At 39.8% G+C, this 15,321-nt stretch overlaps 1 protein-coding gene across 1 annotated transcript in view; it reads left to right on the top strand.

The window, feature by feature from the left end:
* The window catches only part of CFAP46 (cilia and flagella associated protein 46), a 177,034-nt gene that overhangs the window by 158,256 nt on the left and 3,457 nt on the right, over window positions 1-15,321 (top strand). The window contains exons 53-58 of the mRNA XM_065408178.1: window positions 4,624-4,700; window positions 6,197-6,257; window positions 6,344-6,379; window positions 9,136-9,238; window positions 10,384-10,496; window positions 13,208-13,289. Of these exons, the coding sequence (XP_065264250.1) occupies window positions 4,624-4,700; window positions 6,197-6,257; window positions 6,344-6,379; window positions 9,136-9,238; window positions 10,384-10,496; window positions 13,208-13,289 (472 nt within the window). The remainder of the gene's footprint in view (window positions 1-4,623; window positions 4,701-6,196; window positions 6,258-6,343; window positions 6,380-9,135; window positions 9,239-10,383; window positions 10,497-13,207; window positions 13,290-15,321) is intronic.

The raw sequence follows: 15,321 nt of genomic DNA, 5'->3' as shown, positions 1-15,321 counted from the left end.
TCCCTCACTAGATCTAGTGTTGGATGCCTCGGACCTGGGCTGGGGAGCTCACGTGGGGGACTTCAGGACCCCGGGTATGTGGTCGCCCGAGGAACTGACCCTCCACATAAACGTCAGAGAGCTCAGGACCGTGCACCTGGCGTGCGTGGCCTTTTGCCACCACAGTCAGGGGAAGATAGTCAGAGTCCTCACGGACAACACGACCGCCATGTATTATGTCAACAAGCAGGGGGGCACCCGTTTCCGGGCCTTATGCCAGGAAGCCCAGCTCCTGTTGGAGTTCTGTATAGCCCACAATATACTCCTGCGGGCCTTTTACCTGCCTGGCAAGAGCAACAAGCTCGCAGACTGCCTGAGCAGGGTTTTCTCCCAACAACACGAGTGGTCCCTGCACAAGGAGGTGGCCAGGTGGATCTTCCTGCAGTGGGGTACTCCCCAGGTAGACCTGTTCGCCACCGCCCAGAATCACCAGTGTCCCCGATTCTGCTCCAGGGCAGGAGAGGACGACGGGACAATGTCGGATGCGTTCCTGTTCCCATGGTCGGGGCCCCTGTTGTACGCCTTCCCGCCCTTCCCCCTAATAGGCAGGGTCTTACAGAAGGTGAAGTCAGACGGGGCGTGGGTTATCCTCATAGCCCCGGATTGGGCCCGTCAACATTGGTACGGGACCCTACTGCAACTCTGAGCGGGCTCCCCTCGCAGGCTGCCGCTCCGCCCGGACCTCCTCTCGCAGGAGGAAGGTCGTCTCCTCCACCCCAACCTCGCCCCGCTCCACCTGACAGTGTGGCTGCTCCGTGGTTGAATGAGGAGGAAGGCAGGTGTTCGGAGGATGTGAGAAGGGTCCTGCTGGAAAGTAGGAAACCCTCCACGCGTCGAACCTACCTGGCTAAGTGGTTTAGGTTCTCCATGTGGGTGAGGGATAGAGGTTCCTCTCCCTCTTCCGCGTCTATCCAACTTGTCCTCGATTACCTCCTGTCTCTTAGGACCCAAGGGTTGGCGCCCTCCTCCATCAGGGTGCACCTGGCGGCCATTTCGGCTTTCCACCCCCCGGTGCAGGGCCTGTCTGTGTTTTCTCATCACATGACGGCCCGGTTTCTGAAAGGGTTAGATCGGGAATTCCCTTACGCCAGACCTCCGGTCCTCCTCTGGGACCTAAACCTGGTACTCTCCCACCTCACAGGGCCTCCCTTTGAGCCATTAGCCACGTGTTCATGGTCTCACTTGTCGTGGAAGGTGGTGTTCTTAGTAGCTATCACCTCAGCTCGCCGGGTCTCCGAGCTCAGGGCCCTGACCTCTGAACCGCCGTATACGGTCTTCCATAAGGACAGGGTTCAGCTCCGCCCTCACCCCACTTTTTTGCCAAAGGTTGTCTCGGCGTTTCACATGGATCAGGATATTTTCCTCCCGATCCTCTGTCCTAAGCCCCATTCCTCCAATGAGGAACGCCGCCTGCACATGTTAGACATGCGCAGCGCGCTGGCCTTGACAGAACCAGGCCGTTTAGGAAGTCTCCCCAGCTGTTCATTGCTTCGGCTGAGCGCATGAGGGGACGACCAGGTCCACCTAGCGGATCTCCCACTGGATCACCTCGTGCATTCGCACCTGTTACGACCTGGCAGGGGTTCCCCTGCCTCCTATTGTGAAGGCTCATTCGACAAGAGCCCAGGCCTTGTCTGCGGCCTATGTGGCTCACGTCCCTATTAAGGACAGAGTATGCTACGTGGTCCTCTGTCCACACCTTCTCATCGCACTATGCGATTGTCTCCCAAGCAAGGGACGACGCCGGGTTTGGTAGGGCGGTGCTGCGCCCGGGTAACCCTTAAATCTTTAATCTTAAATTCCTACCCGCCTCCATCAGGGATAGCTTGGAGTCACCTATAGTGGAATACACATGAGCAATCACTCGAAGAAGAAAGGACAGTTACCTGTTCCGTAACTGGCGTTCTTCGAGATGTGATGCTCAGGTGTATTCCACGTCCCACCCTCCTTCCCTTCTGTCGGAGTTGTCTGGCAAGAAGGAACTGAGGGTGGGGGGAGCATGCAGCCCCCTTTATGGTGCGATATACCAGCGCCACTCCAGGGGTCTCAGCGGTGCTCCCCCACTACGGATACTGCTAAGGGAAAAACTTCCGGCACCGGTGCACGTGGCGAGCATGCACACCTATAGTGGAATACACCTGAGCAGCACATCTTGAAGAACGCGTTACAGAACAGGTAACTGTCCTATATGCCTACTCAGTTTGACAGAAAACTAATGAATTCGGTCTTTTAACCAGTTGAGCACCCACCTTATAATAATTTTATCTAGATCACATTACTCTAGTTTGCTTATGAGAGTGTTGATGGGACTGTGTCAAAAGCCTCACTGAAATCAAGATATATCACATCTACTGCTTCCCTCCATCTATTAGGCCAGTAGCCCTGTCAAAGAAGGAAATTAGGTTGGCTTGTCAAGATTTATTCTTGACAAATACATGCTGGCTATTCCTTATAACCCTATTATCTCTAGGTGCTTACAAACTGATTGTTGAATAATTTGTTCCAGTATCTTTCTAGGTATCAAAAAGCTAAACCTAGCCGTGTGGTGCTGGTTGGCTGGTATCTGATTATTTGTTAGAGTATGACCTTAAGCACAGGGCCTTGTGAATCTCTGTGCTATTGAAAGTGGGGTTTAGAAGGGCTGCAGAAGATTCTGTCCCAGCAACACACAATGGAGGTCATAGGAAGGAACAAAAAGCAGGGGTTGCAGCAGATACTGGGAAGAGAAATCTACGGGAGGTGCTGAGGATAAGGTCAAGAACTGGGTTACTGGGATGTGTCAGGGAGCACAATTGGCTTAATCCTGTTCCCATTGAAGCCCATGAGAAAATGCATGCAGGAGTGGACTACAACTAAGCACCTTGAGATGTTTGTATGAAAAGCACTTATCAGTGTAAGACATTATTATACAACATAGATCTTGTTTCGACAACATCTCATATTCTGTTACCCAAATATAGTTCTGTGTGTTGCAAAAATCAGTCTTCACAACATGCTCTGAAAACAATTACTTCTTTGTCAGTATGAAATATTAGTGAACAAGAAGAATCATAAGCCTTTGCAGACTTGTAAATAAAAGATCTATTAGCCTATAAATATTTACATTTAATAATTGGGCCACACCATTTGCAGTGCATACATTCAACTTCATCTTTTTCTCTTGTTTTTGGTTTTTTTTTTTAACTTTCAAATACTTCCTTGCATTCTGAAACTTATTCTGATACAGATTTTTGTTTTCTTCCCATTTTAGTATGTCAGATCTGTAAAACATTATCTGCTAATGGCTTGAAATGTGTATGTGGTGGGTGTGAGTTTCATTAGTACATTCAGATGCATATGCACTTCAGAACTTGCGTGGGTGCCTGTTTGCTTATTGTGTGTATCTTATAGACCAGTGTTTCCCAAACTTCCCAATCGCTAATTGTTCATAGTTTAGAGCAGACTCAGGTAGTTGTTGCAGAGTGCACTGAGAAATGAAAGCTCTTTTCTCCTGATCCTTCAAAACCACTTAAAGAAAAAATGCAATGCCTCTTATAAATACAGGCAGTCCTTGTTTTCTTGTTCTTCACTTTAGTTCTTTCACAAAGGCTCCAGTTCTTTTTAAAAGGTTGTAGTTACTCCAGGGATAGGTACTGGCGCTTGGTCCTATAATAAGTCTAGACAGTGCTTCTACAATTCTTCCCCAGCCCACCACTCCTAAATCTACAGTACAATAATCAATGAATATATGTGTTTTTTCTTGGAACTTTTATATGCCTAGATGACCACCTTTCTCACTTCTTTTCCCACTTGGCAAGCATCAGCCTTGGACAAGTGGGTAGTAGAGATATTCTTCATTGTTATTTGCTGGAATGAAATTGTTTCCTGTTTTTAATCTATTCTCTCAGAATAGACCTTCAAAAACAACAAGTAATCTTTCAGGAAATGTTTCTTCTTCTAAATCTTTTCTGCAGCCCCGTGTCTCCCACAATTTGTTACCTATGAACTAATCCTCAGTTCCTTCTTGCCGCCAGTGACGGTGCTAGAACATCTGCTGCTTTGGCTACCATTGTTTCGTTCTCCACCAGTGAAGAAAGGTGTCTTCACATGCTGGACATCCAAAGGGCCTTGGCTTTTTACTTAGAATGTACCAAGCCTTTCTGTAAATCAGCTCAGCTCTTCATCACTACAGCGGATAGGATGAAGGACCTTCCATTGTCCTCTCAGAGGATTTCCAATTGGATTACCTCATGCATAAAGACCTATTACCACCTGGAGGGGGTTCCACCGCTGCCGCTGATTGTCAGAGCTCACTCGACTAGAGTGCAGGCATCTTCGGCAGCTTTCCTGGCACACATCCCTATCCAGGACATCTGTAGAACCGCAACGTGGTCCTCTATCCACACATCCACAGCTTATTATGCCATCACTCAGAAGGCCGGGGACAACGCTGGGTTCGGCAGTCCCTATTCAGATACTAAACATTCCACATATTGTCTTATCTTTTAAAATCATTATGTATTTTTTTCAATGAAGGCACATTTGCACAGCAGTTTAGCAAACACCACCTATACTTTAAAGTTTTTATTCTTTGAACTTTCACAGAGAATGAAGTAAAAAAAGACCCTAAAAGTTCAAAGGAACCAAAACCAAAAGTGGATCAGAAAAAGAACGTCAAAATGGTAAGCAAGAGAAATTCATACTGCTTTACATAACAGAGTAGCGAGACGTTCATCCGTATGTTAAGGCCATAATCACAAGCTATCTCACAAACAGATGGAGCGTAGTTGTATTTCAACTTTTTAAAAAAAAATTATTTCCTTAAATTTTTCCTAAGACACATGAGGTAAGAGAAGCAATAGGGTAATTTATTGTTCTTATCAGGGTCTTTGTTACACACGCTGTAAGTGTGAGATGGAGTGAAAACCACAGAATTTGTTAGAATCTTTTTTATTAATCTTTGCCCAATAACTGCTGAGCTAGTTCTTCTTTGAGTGCTGGTGCCTATGTGTATTCCACACCTGAGTATGCATGAGTGCCATGCGCCCGAGTCCAGAAATTCTAACATGCAGTGTCCATTGGCCCACATGTGTGCAGTGGATCTCCTTGCCCTCCCGACTGAGGGCATAAAAGGCAGCGCGGGCTGACACCTCTCCAGCTCCATCTTACTGCCGCATGGCCTGAGTCATAATCCCTGTGTCCACAGAATTCTGCAGCTTTTTCTCTTGATGGAACCTGTACATAAATATTTAATAGTTTCTGTTTCATAACTTTTATATTAGTCTAGTTAGAGTTTTATAGGATTGTTATTATAGCTTGTTTTTCCCTGTATTGGGGACTCCCTCTATGTCCAGAGTCCCAGGGTTCAAGAATTGCATCTCCTGCCCTTGTTCCTTCTCCATGAGTGACAATCACCTCTACTGTTTGAGTGAGATGTGTATCTCTGCAAAGTGCAGACATTATTAGCTAGTTCAGGCCTCTGCTGCAGATGCAGTTGTGCGAACTTCAGTACTGCAAGCATCTTTGCTTCCAGCTTCTTTTCACTCCCCTCCAGTCTAAGCACTGCTTGTCAATCCACCCACATGTGGAAGAAATTAAGGTTACTTACCTGTAACAGGAAGTTTTTTGAGAGTTGTGATCCCTATCTGTATTACACAAATCTCACCCTTCGTTTCCTCTGCTTCAAATCCTGTTGGATTTGCAATCAGAGGAGGAACAGGAGAGGTGTTGGCCCACACTGCCTCTTATGCCATCAGTCAGGTATGGAGAGATCTACTGCACGTTTGTGGGCCAATGGACACTGCTGTTTAGGATTTCTGGACTCAGGCTCATGGCGCGTATGCATACCCACATGTGAAACACAGACAGAGACCACACATCTTGAAGAACGTCTAGTTACAGGTAACTAACCTCCATTTCCTTTAAATTCATATTCTGTGTATGAGCAAAGTATCCAGCATTAGATCAAGGTAAGCAGCTTCAAACAGACTCAAAATATGCTTATGTTTTTGGTTTCAGTTGGCACTGACATATTGTACCGCTTTTGGTCTAAGCCCCCAGACTTCAGCAAAGCATTTTAGTGTAGCTCATTTTGTCAGACATAATGTTGTGCAATATTGATATAACTACAGAATTTTTTTGCATGGCAAAAAAAATAATCTTTGTTATTTAATTGTAGGTACCCATTAATCGTGTTCTACCTCCTAACTGCCTGTCTGTTGATACACACAATTTTAAATGTATCCTTTCAAAAGGAACTATTAACTGGAATGTATCGGTTAAGATGATAGATTTCATTGTTTACATCTCCTTAGCTATAGGTCAGATGTTGTGGATCCATATAATGAAGCAAGAGAAGCAGGTAATATATTTAGAAAATTATTTTCTCCACAAACTAAAGGTTTTGTGGATTTGGAACATTTTTATAGTAAGTAATGAACTTAAGACATGAGGTAGTTGACATAACAGCTCATCCTCATAATGTTGCTTATGTTTAAAAAAAAAAAACTCTCAGCTTCTTATAAAAATAAAAACCTGTATCAGATTCAGTCAAATTAGGCTGCATTCTTCCTTCTTCATATAAGTAATAAAATATGGAACCAACATCTCCAAGAAAATAATTATTGAAATAATCTTTCTCATTATATTTTCCCCACAAAATGTACAGCTCTTTAACAATGATTTGTTTTGCTATTTTTGGATTAAAAAGGTAAACTTAAGGCCCTCAGCAATACTTAAGCATGCATTGGAGGTTCCTGGGGAGCCACAGGAATGAGTGCTGTGTGATTTTTCCTTTGTGTTGCAGAAGAGATCAGTATAGGCTAGAACAGACTAAGGCTCTTGAGCTGCAACTGACACTGGAATGTGTCTCCTGCAGCTCTTTCCAGCACATGATATTAAAACTCGGGGTGATTTAATTATTAACTAATCTAAGTTATTAACCAATCAGGATGCTTTTACTATGTTATTAATCAATTGTAGAATACTTGGTCGGGCATTTTGTTGTGAGAATAAAATATATATTATATAAAAATAGTAAATAAAACAATGAATTCACACTACTGTGGCTCTTTGGGGTCATGTTGGGTAATGTTGATCACTAATTTGGCTCCTGAACTGGGCTAGAGCAAAGGGTAGTGGGGGGAGTGGGGTAGAGGAGAGGCAGATCTACATTGGGAGCCAGTCATACTTACATAACATGCAACTGATACAGAGGAGCTCTAGCTGCTACTTCAGTTCATAAGCTGCAGTGGAGATCTGTGCTGCAACTCCATACCTTCGCATCAGGTTGTGAGGGCAAATTTCAGCACCCAAACCCACTGTCCCTTGGCGTTTCACCTGCACAGAGCCTGATCACTCTGACTTCATGTTGGTGATGAGAATTTCACTCCATGGGAATAAGCTGGACTTTTTTCTTTTTTAAATAATTAATGTAAAACTGAAATTCTTACAGTATTTAGTATGTAGCTCTTTTCCTCCCTTAACAATTGGTGTTAATAGTTTCACATTTTCTAAATTTATAGAAAAGCAGCATTTCATAAGTATCAAATTGTTATCTACAAGTGACAGCAAATAGTGAATCAGCACATTTCTAAAAATCAGTATTTATTCTGCATTCTTTGAAATGTAATCATACATAAAAACTTCTATGACCCTGAGTATTCATTCAAATTACCTGAAATGTTTGGTATAATAATGTAACTCTATCACTTAAATCCAGCCTGGAGGTTTGACACTTAAAACCTGTGTGAAGAATTGGAAGACAAAAAAAATCAAATTGTCTGGTTTCAAACTTACATAAACACCAGAAGTAAGATTTTCAAAAGCACTAAGGCATTTATCTCCCAAATAACCTCCTAGAAATGTGATACCACTTTGCTGTATATATGGAAATTTCATATTTGCGATTTAGAACTAATCATTTAAAATTGAAAATAAATAACAAATAGAAATAACATTTTCTAGTTAAAGTTTGAAAAACAAAATTCTATGCATTCTATTGATGAATAAAATCCATTATGCTAGAATTCTGTATATATTTTATCACTTTTAACAAGAGTTATATTTAGAAGTCCTCAAGCCAAAGATTATAAATAAAACTCATGTAGTGATTAAAGCCTTGAAGTGGCATGTTATCTTGTGATTCTTTGTAAGAGGTCAAGGATACAACGATAATCAAGAGTGTCAATGTAAGGTCATTTAAAAATGGCCACTTCTTTCTTGTGGAGTGCATTTACCAAGGCTACATGTATCAGTTACTGTGTTTGTACAGTATGACACAAAATATTTTCATAACTACCAATATCACCTATTTTCCCCCTTTAATTTAATTTTTATTCAAATTTATTAGCAAAAGCTAAGTTATTCAGCATGCTCAAAATATACTTAAATTTGGAATTTGAACCAGATAAAGTTATAAAAAATAATCTTTAACAAAGGGGAAAATATTGCTCCAGCCATAGCATATAACAAATGTTATGACTTTGGGACACATTGTTCTACCTAATTTTTCTTTGATAGCAGAGCAGGAATAACTGATTCTGAAGTTTTGGAGGAGCTCCACGTAGGTGGAAATTATAGCTGCATGATCATAGAAAATATAATCAAGATGGAAAAGACTAATTAAACTGTAACTAAAACTGAAGGGTTGTTTGTTTTTGAGATTAGTCTTGTGAAATGTGTTAAACTGAGAGCTCTGGAAATTGAATTCCATTATGTATATAGGTGCTATATAGTTCCCATCACCACAGTATCTGAGCCCCTAAAACGGGAATCGTACGAGCAGTGCAATGTTATGTTAACTCTTGACACAGAAGAACCACCTTTAGAGCTCATTTTTATACCTATTCTATCCTTGACTCCTCTCCTAGGTTATGTTTTCAACCCTCTCAGTCACAAAATATGCCATCACACTTGTCACTAGCTAGCACCTCTAGCTTTAGTCAGGATTAAGACCTACAATTGCCAGGGCATGGCGACTGGACTTTTCTCATGAAAAACTTTAGATTGAATGATGATGGAAATAAAAAAATTGTATTGCCAGCCTCTGCATGTTAGAAATTTAGGCTGCATTGCGTACTCTATATTATGTTAAATGATTAAATTCTTATGTTACAGAAGCAGTATGTCCTTCCCACAAAATAAAGGAAATCCTAGAAAAATACCATGAGCAATTTACACCACACTGGGAAGGAGTTATTGGTAGCATGCATGTTCCAAGGTTTGTTATGGCTCTTCTATATTTCTCTCTTTTTTTTAAAGAGGTATTTCCCAGAGGCCCCAGTCATGACTAGGCCCCCATTGTGCTAGGTGCTGTGCAAATGCATAGGAAGACATCGCCCCTACCCTAAGCATATCTACAGATTTATAGATGGAAGAATTTAAAGAAAGAATCCAGAAGACACACCTGTAATACATTTTGCCATATTGATCACAAGCAAGGCTATAGTATGTAGGGGTATTCTGTTGATAGCAAAATGGCACTGTCCTTCTTGATTGTAATAAAATTACCGTAAATGGAACTTCAGAAAAATCTAAAATAATGGAAAACTGGAGAAGACATATACAAGAAGTTTTTGAGAGAAAGTTATAAAGTATATACATAGGCAAATTTATAACATTGGCACTCTAGCAATATCACTCTGACAAAATAACAGGAGGTTACAAGTTCAGGTAATTCAGATCACTTCCCTGTCCATCTTACAAGTACTTTCATCTTCACTGAGTTAATAAATCAACAATTTTGGAAACACATATTTGAAAACTATAGCATTTTCATGCTCACTATAGGATTGTAATATTGTAGCACATACTTCTGAAATAAAGTAGTGAAGATTCATCCTGTAGTTTACAATTTCAAGACCTGATGATGTAATTAATATTGTTTCATACAGTTGGTTCACTTAGCTTCATTTATAATTACTTCAATTTTAGAATCATCTCTTCCCACACCCCAATTTCTTAGCTCCCTAATGAGTGTATCTCTTCTAGTCCTTGAGCATTCCCTTTGAATGTTAAGATAAATACTGTATCTCAAAGAAATGGGGATTGCACAGTATATACTGGCTTGTTCCTCTGTAGAATAGTCCCTTAAATCTCAAAAGCACCGTCCATGTCTTATTCACTGTGAGGTGTTATGTTACTATGGTAAAGTATACAATTTAGCTAAGTAAATTATTGTATAACAGTTCACACACTCTGCTGTTCAAATTCTGTACCATAACTGAAGTCTTCTCTCTTTGTCTTTTTACTTTTCAAACAATTGTTTGTTGAGTAATTAACACTGAAACATTTTGTATAGATGTATCCAGAAAAATATTACTGTAAAACAACAGCCTGGTCTAAATAGCTTACCTTTCTTTGCAGCCAAGCTGAATGGGAGCAGTTACTGAATAACTGCAGTGCGTTTCTGTTCTATGGAATGGAAAGATTCTTGTCTCATATTTTACTTAACAGATTCATTGCTATGAACATCCCAGGTGAGATAAGGAAGCTGAAAAAACTATATATTGTGTTCTCTTCCCTTGCAAAGCATCATAAAATTCTATTCCATGCCAAATAATTATGAGAATATTAGGGTTATGCAATGAAAGGTACAGTATAACACAGAGCTAAGGGACCATGCTCTTCATTCAAGTAGTTCTGCATTCAGGATATGGAACAAATAGCAATTTAAATTCTTGTTGTTTGCTATCTGTTAGAATAGTCTTAGAATTTAAGCAGTGGGAATCTAACACTACTTTTGGCAAGGGGGAGTTCTGTCAAATTTACTTGACTGTTTTTATTGTTGGGCATATTTTTCTTTCTCCTGAAATTTGGTTTCTTCCCATTGGGTCCAAATTTCTCAAAAAGACACATATTAAAAGGTTAGGACTCAAATTTTCAAAAGTTGCCTCAGATTTTGGGGGCCCAAGATCTGATATTCAGAGTTTCTGAGTGCTGACAGCTCTGAGTTGAGTTGAATTAGAGTTGGAGATGGTATTTATAAATTACACCTTACGTGTTTAGAGTTGGGCACTGAAAATTAGAGGTCACTTTTGAAAACATGGGCCTAAATGATATGTCTCTGGTAGTCTTGTTTTATAATCCCCTATAGCAGGGAAATGCTTTTCATGTATGTGTCTAGACCAGGGGTGTGCCACGTCTTCATTTATTCACTCTAATTTAAGGTTTCGCGTGCCGGTAATACATTTTAACGTTTTTAGGTCTCTTTCTACAAGTCTATAATGTATAACTAAACTATTGTTGTATGTAAAGTAAATAAGGTTTTTTAAATGTTTAAGAAGCTTCATTTAAAATTAAATTAAAATGCAGAGTCCCCCGGACCAGTAGCCAGGACATGGGCAGTGTGAAAATCAGCTCGCGTGCCTCCTTTGGCACGCATGCCATAGGTTGCCTACCCCTGGTCTAGACTGATGACGCTTCTTGAATGCTGAATCAAATTTCAAGTGCTAGGAAAAGTCTAGACCCCCTATTTTATCAACAGGAAATTCTAAACATGTTGACAAAGACACCACTGGAACAGAAAATATGTGAGACATATGCTGTGTGATTTCCAGCACTTCTCCATGGACAGAAGTCCATAGTGCAGGGAGAACACAGAGGCTAGTGATACAATATCTAATATTTTCTTAGAAAGGTTTGGTAGGTTTGTTAGTTACTCCAATGCATTTTTACCAATGTGAAGATGGCTTTCACCGTCACTGGAAAAGAAAACAAGTCTGTTTCCTGTGTCTGTTAAATTTCTCTGCGCCTTTGAAAGAGCAAAATCTTCTATTTTCAGAAGCACCCAAGTGTCTTAGAAGCCTAAGTCCCATTTTCAAAAATGATGTAAACACCTATGCTACTAAGTGCTTAATGTCCTTTTCATGTAGCTACCACTTCTATTCCTTTAAAATATAGTTATTCCTATTAGAGGCTACACAGTATACATTTTACAGGGAATTAATCCTGACAGATCCATTAGGGGCGTGGGCTATTTAAGGATTTGAGGCCAGATTTTTAAAGGTATTTAGGCACCTAAAGAGACAGTTAGGCACCTAGTGGGATTTTTTAAAGGACTTAGGCACCAAACACCCATTAATTTCAAGTATCTTTACAAATCTGGCCTCAAGCCCTTAAATATACCCTGTACATAGTGGATTTGTCAGGGTAGCTGCACAATCTTTCCACTTCCTGGTCATCTACTCAACTTTCCACAGGTTGACAGCCCATGAAGTCATTTAATGTTACCTGTAGGCTGAATCGGGTACAGAGCTAATTTTCATGGAACCTAATAAATATTAATTTTTGAGAGCCTCCACTAAACCTATATCTGCAAACATGGTATTATAATTCTCTATCACTAAATTTTCTGAAAGCGGAGATTGTTTCTTGCCATCCTGGCTACAATTATCCACATTTCATAGTTTTCCAAAGGACATGAATATTTATTTAGAAAGGATAAGTTAGCTATTCGAATTACAATAGCTTCTTGTGTTTTTCCTTAACAAATATTCAAAAACAGTACAGAAAAGGCATTGGTAGTGAATTAGTCTGCTATATATTCCTTGATTTGGTCTCACTGACCATGTAAAGTAACTGATTGCATCTGGAAAAATCAAATTTGATTTGCAAAACGTGATTATCTATCAGAATAGTATAAATATTCATAAATCTCACTTAAATTTAATTTGCTTTCAGACAGACAACTGACAAATGAAGCAGAGATCCCTGTCATTTGTTTGTAAGAATATATGGGACCCTTCTCGATAAAAATCACATTGGACCAAATTTTGCAATCTTTACTTAAGTAGTATTTACTGATGCAAGTAAATCCTACTTGAAATCAGTTCTACCGAACTTGAAAGGGTTGCAGAAATGAGTCCTGTAAATTTATTATTTATTATTATTTGTTTACTATTTGTATTACCATAGCACCTAGGAGCCCTACTCATGAACCAGGACTCCATTGTGCTAGGTGCTGTACAAAGACAAAACAAAAAGACGTCGGGTAGTAGTAGAAAGTGATTATTCAAATGCTTTTCCTTAACAAATAGCTGAATATACAGTTATGGCAGAAGAAAAAATAAATGTTTATATTGAAAACTGTTTATTCAATACTTTCACAAGAGCAATAACATCAGAAAGATACATGTTATCTATATTCATTTTGTAAATGCTGTTAAAACAACTAACTTTATTTTTTCAGAATGCCAGTTGATGGTACTTTTAGATCTGGTGCAATCAAATCAGAGTTTCCAACGACTGGCAAAGCTTGATACACTCAAAAGGTAGAATAAATCTTATTTTATCCTGCAGATAGTCACAGTGCCTCATTTTTTTTCTTTCAAAGCAAATTTAAAATTGTCTCTGTGCTTCTGAAAGTGGGGTGGACTCAGATCTGAGTTTGGAGTGGGGAGTTTGGCCACTTTCCCCCATGATCCTATAGAAGCCTTTTTCACAGGTGCTGCATTGTATCAGGGCTCCACAGATGAGGAGAGGACAGATCAAGGCTGTGGGGAGACCGAGTCCGGGGGGCAGAAACCTTCCCCACTGTCTTCTGAATTCAGGATTTTTAAATCAATCTAGTTAAATAGATACAGCCTTTCTAGCATAGAAAGATACTTTAGAGTCCTTCTGAAGGTTTATACAATTAATACTTTGACACTGAGCCAAGTGTTTGTCTTTTGCTGGAATAAATTGTTTTGGGATGCTAATTAACTTCCTTCCAGATGTTTACTATTGCTGATTAAAGGTGTTAACCTTGAAGACAGCTAAGTATCTGCCTTGCATCTAAATTTAAAGAGACAGAGCTCACACATTTATTGTATATATCTAATACAAATTCTTGAGAGATTAAAATACTTTCCACTTTTCTGACTTCAGCTGATAAATGTCCCACTAATAGGAAATAAATAGAAAAGTCCCCCTAAAAATATAAAGAGCCATCAGTGAGTATCGCCACTTTCACCTAAAGTACCTGTACACCTTGCAAATTAAAATGTGCTGGATGTAAGATACTGTATCTAATACATAAATACACACACACACAAAATAACTCTAAATATTTAAATCCAGTAACTAAGCCTGAATCCCCCTATTTTATATTAAAACAATTAAGAATGGTCCCTTTATTTCTCAAAGCTTTTTTCCCCAAACACAGTCGTTCCCTAAATTAAGTCAAAAGACAATTCCTTAATGTAGGTTTTCCAACTGTGTACATTTGCAGTCTCATCCTAATAGATTATTGTATTTACCAGCCTGTTGCTGTCATCCTGCATCTCTTAAGTGGGTGATTTATGGCTCTGACTGTGACAGTTCCCCGAAAGTTTAGAATAACTTCAATTAAAAGCTAAATCACATAACTTCGTGTTCCCCCAAGAAATAGATAGCATCCTCCAGAGAGATTATAGAAAACCTTAACTGTTGTTTTATACAGGGATTACCATGAAATGCAGATTGACAAAAAGCCAAATTCAATTTTTAAATTGCTACAATTCCAATGCTCTAGAATTTCACCAAAAAAAAAAAAAAACTATCAAAACTCCAAATCTCCAAGTGTTCAGTTGCAGCAATTTCATTTAATCCAGCTCCAGGGAGGAGAACATCTTTCCTTGTATATCATTTCTGAGTATCCAAACTTTTGCAGCACTCACTCTAACAGCTTGTTTTCACTGCTAAAGTATCTGCATTTTTTACTGTGGGTAATTAATATGTGTGACCTATGCTGAGGTAAAAACACAGTAAGACCAGGAACTCTAGTTTAACTGCCAGGGCAACCTGAAGTGCCTTGTCTTTACTGTTGTTTTACCTTGGGGTAGCTCGAACATGTTATTACCACAAGGGAAACAAAACACAACTTTTTTAGCAGTAAAGACCCGCCATATCTCCAAATATGACGAAGTGCAGACATGCATCTCATGTAAGGAGAAATCACTTCTCTTCTTCTTTTTCCTCCTCCTGAAGGTAAGCATTACCGATAACTCAGCATGCCTGTCTCCAAACTACTCAGCTGGATCCTAAAGCCTACTCCACAGCCCCTTATCCACAACTAATGTGCTTTGTCTGTTATTCTTTCCTTTAATTTACTGTATTATCCTTCCCTAAACAGTAACATGGCAGTGCACAGTCTGCTAGGTGGGAGTTCACATCCTGCAAAGATGAAGTAGAACTTAACATAGTTGTTTATATAGCATCCCCTACTTAATACAAAACATTCCAACACACTTTCACTAAGAATTAAAAATGTATGAGAAAAATGCAGTCCACCATTTACTGATATGTTTTGTATGGTGAAAGTTGAATAAAAGTCATTTTTGTCCT

The sequence above is a fragment of the Emys orbicularis genome, chromosome 7, assembly GCF_028017835.1.
Source record: "Emys orbicularis isolate rEmyOrb1 chromosome 7, rEmyOrb1.hap1, whole genome shotgun sequence".
Taxonomy (NCBI): domain Eukaryota; kingdom Metazoa; phylum Chordata; order Testudines; family Emydidae; genus Emys; species Emys orbicularis.
Note: the sequence above shows the minus strand (reverse complement) of the source record. Positions and strands in the feature narration are given on the sequence as shown.